The following is a 6564-nucleotide window of genomic DNA, read 5'->3' as shown; positions in this document are numbered from 1 at the left end:
ACAGATTTCTTTTTTATATGATACATGTAGTAGTAATTTATTTATTAATAGGGACACTTGTATTCATTTTTTACAATATATATTTAACAATATGATTTGAATTTAGCAAATTGCTCAATGAGCCCATACATATGTCATTTTTAACAAAAGAAATGAAAAAGATAAAAGGACACGGCATTAAAAGGTAAACGAAAATAAAATACATTGATAAATGGCCAATGTGGTTTTATAAATGGTACGTTATCTGACCTCAGTCATCATATGCTCTTGATATCCTGCAACATGTATTCTAGCGAACGGATTCTTCGCAACAAGACGTATACGTATGCACGATAGTCATGCAGTTCATTATTTGTGCACTTAAGGATGACGTTTACTCAGAATGAAAAAAAGTCCACGGATGATAAAATCCAGCTATTGTGTGTTATAGACCTTATATGGTAGTGTTATTCTTCACTTTCAAAAAAGTAGGTCAATGACCTACTTTTTGAGTTAATGGCAATTCAATATTTTTTGAAAATTTAAGAAAAATCTATAAAAATTTTACACTATTATTGAGACTTTCTTAATTGTGAAAATAATACGAATTGCTTAACTCTTTGACATATGAAATACAGTTTATGAATGGTAGTGACATTAATTGGATACAAAGAATTAAGTTTTCATTCACAACTTTTATAGATATTCCAGTCCGAATATTTCCTTTATTAGTTTTCAAATTACAACACATTTCTGATTCAATATAACAAAAAACTGAATGATGATAATGCTAAAACATTTATAGTATTGAACTAAGTATATTGACCTATTTTCTGCTGGCATAAAATTTATATGAGGTCAATGATCAAAATTTTGAGATCTGGAATCTTTTATAATTTTTAAGCATTTTTCAATATTTTTGAAGTGTGTGCCATACGATTATCTAAACGAAAAGGCACGATAAAACCACAGAAAATATGCAAAATTATGTTGACTAACAAATAAAATCTTAATTTTCATAGTAATACCAAAAGTATTTCAGTGGAAAACAAAATCTAAAAAAAAATGTAATTTCCTCTGTTTTGCTAAAAGTCAATTGCAAACTGTGTCAAAGCCTAATTCCATGATTTAGTAAAAATACCGATTGTTATGTCAATAATAATTTATTTCATAAATACGCTTTGCATTAAAAAAATTACTCATTAAAATTGAACTTTTTAACAATCCGGATTTGATAAGTCTAACCCTGAGTAAACAACGCCCTTAATACACATGTGCATTGCATAGAAGAGGACTGACATAACCCACTTGTTATACAAGAGGAAATACTAGTATTGAGATTATTTAACATATTGTTATATATAAAAAAGAAGCAACCGGGACATTTCTGCTTCTCCTATGGGGTGGACTTCAGTGTTTCATTTTATGTAAGATATACTTTTTCATTAAGCAAAGGTCTTCTAGAGGCATTCATAATTTGAACACTTAAATCATTTTCGGAAATATGTACTTAAAGTTTGCTTGATAAGTAGAGCGATTTAACAATTTCCAAATTATGAGTGATATTATATCAGGAAGTTTGTTCAATTTTTTTTAATTTTAAAAAGCTTATTCATATAATCAACACAGTGATATTACAAATGTTCATTAATATCTGCCGCTTTTTAAGAACAAAAATAACGTACTTTCGATATATCTAGATATGGTTTCGATATTTCCTCAACCTATCAACTGTATAGTTTTTATCATATTAATCACAGCACTAATTAATATCAGAATGTATTGCTCCATGCAAAGATGATATGATATGTAAGTATAATTCTATGCATTGTCAACATCTCATGCAAAAAGTTTCGTATATTTAAAGTAAAAAAAGGGCACTCAATCATAAATAAATTCATTTAATTGAATAATAATCTATAAAACAAAATAAGCAATTTATCCTCTAAAATATCTTGACAAGTCAAAAATTTGCTTTTGATAACATCTGAATTGGCTATAAATATAAGTTGATCATGAATATGAAATAATAATGTCCTTCATTATTTATTCCGTAATTTTCGCCTACAGAATGGACGGAATACGTCCAATGAGCTGGCTAGTTCTTCTGGTCATCGGCACTCTCTTTGAAGATCTCCACGCCGCAGGTATCAATGCATTTGTAGTAACAAGGATTTTTCATAAAAATATAAAGTATTTACTTGCGCCGATGCGATTTTTATAGATTATTTACCGTGTTAGAATACACCCGTCACGTGCTTAAGAAAAATAAATGACGTCACAAAAATACATCAAATACAGTGTTGGATGTCACTGTTAATTTATTTAATAAAAGTTTAAAGAAACTCGCTCGGTTAAAGTATTTTTCGATAATTAAAAAAGTATCATTTTTCGATATATATTTAGCGTCGGACAGCCTTAACATAGCCGCGTAACCTTAATTTGTTTATCATTGCAATCCTTCCGCTTTAACCTACTTTAGTAGTGGTTGTGTAATCTCTCTTCGTTTTTGAAGGTCAACTGGTTCCTCAAAAATTCCTCTTGTTCAACAAAATGATAGGTTAATGGATGTCAGAGAGTCATTAGTACTGCTTACGTGGAAATGTGGGCAAATTAAATTTTTGCAACATTTATCAACGCGCGTATGGTTTCGAAAAACGGTTTCATTGTAATCTTGTATTATTCTAAGAAAACCCATTGTTGGCAAAGAAATTAAGTTAAATCATTTCCTTTAAATTTCAGGTGGTAAACTGGGACTGAAAGCAAACCTACATATATTATCTTTCATAATAACATGTATATATGCACTTTGACTATATCTAACAAACTACATAACCTAATAATCTTGATTCACTTTGAGAGTTAACCGGTTAACCCCATGCCCCTTCCTTGAAGTAATGACATTAGGTTAGCATTAACAGTTGGGGGTAAAGTAAGCGTATTTGTTTTGAAGGTCTACAGGACGACGCTCTAAGTACCCCCTACCTCGCCTAACCTGACGGTCAAACTTTCTCTCTTTAATTGTGACAACGAGTCAACATCTTGGTGTATTAACCTTAAATCTGTTAAAATTAAATGTTCTTTTGCCATATTGAAAAGGCTCTTAGCATTTTTTGCAGGCAAGATATTCCTTTAATCAAAAATAAAATGTATTTCAAATGCGTTTTAGCAACATTTAAGTTTTGATTGCACAAATAACTGGTTCGCCTTTTAATCTTGCTTTCGTTTAACATATCTCAGCCAATCAGGTTCAATTTTAAAAATAATTCAATGTTTACCGTCTTTAGCAAGGAGCATTTAAAGAAGTACGACGTACCACAAAGTACAACGTGAGTGTTTTTTCCATTTATTTAACTCATTAATTTATATCATATTTCATTTGTATATGTAGCTGCATTATGCATTATTATGCATTATTATTATGCATTATTTGTTTTGATTATAAATATGATGCATTTGGCGAATGAAAAATGGCTAGAAATGTATCTCAGGTTGTTTGCTCTATTTGCTGAGGGATGAATAGATCCGCTCACTAAATATTGCAAATTTGAACACTTGATTAATCTTTTATTGAATATAACTCTATACATGTAACTGTCAGTGAGTATCATAAGATACAAATAGTGATAAAGTTTAGAAGGTCTAAATATAAGGCAAATGTTATTGCCAAAAAAATTGCGAAATGTGTCGTTAATTTTGCTGTGTATGTCTCTATATAGCTGTAAACTGGAGAGAACTTACTGGTTGTATGAATTCAATTTGATTCAAGACTTTTATTCCACTGATAGTATAATATTTATTTGTAACTGTATAAAGCAATGATTCTCATTGTTGAAAAACAAATTTTTAAGATGATCGATCACCTTTTTTTCACAGAATGCGTCCAGGCAGTTCCTTGAGTATGTTGATAATTGCCACGTTATTGAAAGGAAGCTGCTCAGGTAGTTAAACGTGTTTCGAAATGTTTGAAGGTCTACCAGTTAGATAATTTTTATTTGCTTTTGCGAGATACAGGCATTATGTAAAATTTCAATGTCAATGAGTCATTCAGCTTTAAGAAGAGGTGGTGGTTTTTAAACCATTGCAACATTCAAGATGTGCAAATATCTTTTGTTAATCTAAAAAGACATTGAATCTTGCATGACCGAACTTAGATGCAGAGCATTAAAAAGGTATAAATGTTCCTTCTCAAATTACAAATCAAGGCTAAGCTGAATAGTCTGTTGCAATGCACTTGTTTACAACACATTTGTTTGCTGACAAATTCGAAAAAAAAACCCGGGTAGGCTTACCTTAGATACAGATAAGTTCAAGTGTGTAGCGGAACTTACTTGATACAAATCTTAGGTCCTTATAGTATGTTTACATGTCTTTGTAAAGGATATAAGCTAACAGCTGTCGATAATGTGATAGATGAGTTATTTTTCTCACAAAATGGACAGCTTTCGGATTGCTAGCATGTAATCTATGTAACATCACTATATTGATTTTAAGAATTCTATTACCTTCTTTTCTTTTATTGGAAAACTGTTGGAAGCTCAATATATGTTTCAAAAACACTTTTAAATGACAGACTTTTTTAGGAACTGACATCCTTAAAAAACAGACTGTGTACGATATATTTAAGCATTGATTCATTATTTTCTCAAACATGCATCGGTGTGTGCATACAAATTGAGTGACGCGCGTTAGAAATGATTTAATGCTTTTATTTACGTTTTTACCTTCTTGCCTTGTCTGTAAATGTGTCTAATACATAAAAATTCCTATTTTATCCCATGAGTAAGTCCATATTAATCGAAGAAACACTGAAATAGCCAGAAGCGTGAACTTGGATTTTTGCTTTGATGTTTCATTTTACAGCGTTCATCGTTTGTGACCTCATAATAAAACTCGTCATTTTAACCTTTGAGTACCCTGTGTGTATTACAGTGTAATAACAGCCATAGCATTCAATACCTTTTACACGCAATAATATATGGAAAGGAAATATTAACTAGTAAAACATGGACTTTATAGTTGCAATCTATAGTACAGTTACAGTGATATTTTTGCTCATAAGCTGTGTATGAAAATACCAGACATGCTTATATAAAAAAAACCAGTCAATTTTCTTACGGGCTTGTCAAATTTTCCCAATATAGATCAACATTACACGTACATCCAGTGTATTAACTCTCTTGACGATGATGATGAAAAAGCCATTTTATTTGTGCACGACATGAATCATTTAATTTGAAAATGTTTAATGAATGGAACTAATTTGGATTCTTTATTAGAAATATCTACTTTCCACCAAGAGCAATAAATCAAAACAAAATCAAATAGAAATTGAAGTTGATTATTTCTATTTTCAAAAATATAGATCCCTGCTCAAAAACATCTTATTCGTCAAAAAAAGGACAGTATAAAAGATCATCGAATTACACAATACAGTCAAACGACATTGCTATAAGTGACAGCTTCCTGTCTGAAGGATGGTATCGATTTGACAGTGGTGCTGGAAATGACATAGTGACGTGGGCACCGTCTATATACCAATGTGGTACCATATATCCAATGTGGATGAACGGTATGTTAAATGAACTATAAGGAACTATTTATGATCTTAATAAATCCAAGATAGTAATTTCTATTATTTATTTTTCATTTCCCCAAAAATAGTTATCATTTAAACTTGGTCGACACAATCATGCTGCTGCATTCCAATGCTTAAAAATATAGTTTTATACTTAATCTATTTGTTTAAATTTAGCAACATTACTTAATTCGTCCCCAAATGCAGTTTTCAGTTGATGTTATATATTTTAACACAAATTTAAGACTGCATGCTCTGCGTAGACATAAACAATTTGCATACTGTAAAAGATTAAAGCAGTCAAAAACTAATATAGCTTTTGTCCTCACTAGTGTTCTGTTACTTTGGTAAGAGATTGAAAATAATAATCAACGATTTTACCTAAATGAAAACATTTTTAATTCATAAAGTGTGTACTAATAGGGAAATCATTTTTCTTAATTTATTTCATTAAGACGAGTTTTTATTCCCAAAATTGCGTATCTGCTCAAATTGTGATGTTGTTGGTTGCTTTAAATATTGATTTGTGTGTTACTTGTATCATTTGAATCATGATATTTATGTTGAAAACATTTTCTATTAAAAAAATGATTTAAATTTTAAATTTTATTTAATTTTGTCTACCAAAAGTAGCACAAGCTCTTTTGACAAAAATGTGTATTAATAGGTTTTTTTTTCAATAAAAACACAGCCATCAGTATATGTAATAATTAAGTGTGTTATATTACTATTTATTCCATTAAAATAACCTATCTTTATCTATTGTTGCAGCGAAACATAAAACAAACTTAATATACATGTATGTAACACTTTTTAGGAACATTGCCAACTGAATCAGACGGCGAGGTAAACAGAACTGTGTGCATAGTTGGATTCTACGAGTCGTGTTTGAAGTCATTAACCATCAAAGTTAAAAATTGCGGAGTATACAGAGTGTATTATTTGGAACCGGCTCCACAGACATCAACCGGGTATTGCATAGGTATAAATGCAGTATCTCTTATTTA

General features: G+C 30.4%; 1 protein-coding gene across 1 annotated transcript in view; it reads left to right on the top strand.

The window, feature by feature from the left end:
• Positions 1 to 3264: 3264 nt before the first annotated feature.
• Positions 3265 to 6564, top strand: part of LOC128162186 (von Willebrand factor D and EGF domain-containing protein-like) — a 38986-nt gene continuing 35686 nt past the window's right edge. The window contains exons 1-4 of the mRNA XM_052825373.1: positions 3265 to 3308; positions 3856 to 3920; positions 5345 to 5551; positions 6375 to 6539. Coding sequence (XP_052681333.1) covers positions 3857 to 3920; positions 5345 to 5551; positions 6375 to 6539 — 436 coding nt within the window. The 5' untranslated portion in view covers positions 3265 to 3308; position 3856. The remainder of the gene's footprint in view (positions 3309 to 3855; positions 3921 to 5344; positions 5552 to 6374; positions 6540 to 6564) is intronic.

The sequence above is a fragment of the Crassostrea angulata genome, chromosome 9, assembly GCF_025612915.1.
Source record: "Crassostrea angulata isolate pt1a10 chromosome 9, ASM2561291v2, whole genome shotgun sequence".
NCBI classification, from domain to species: domain Eukaryota; kingdom Metazoa; phylum Mollusca; class Bivalvia; order Ostreida; family Ostreidae; genus Magallana; species Magallana angulata.
Note: the sequence above shows the minus strand (reverse complement) of the source record. Positions and strands in the feature narration are given on the sequence as shown.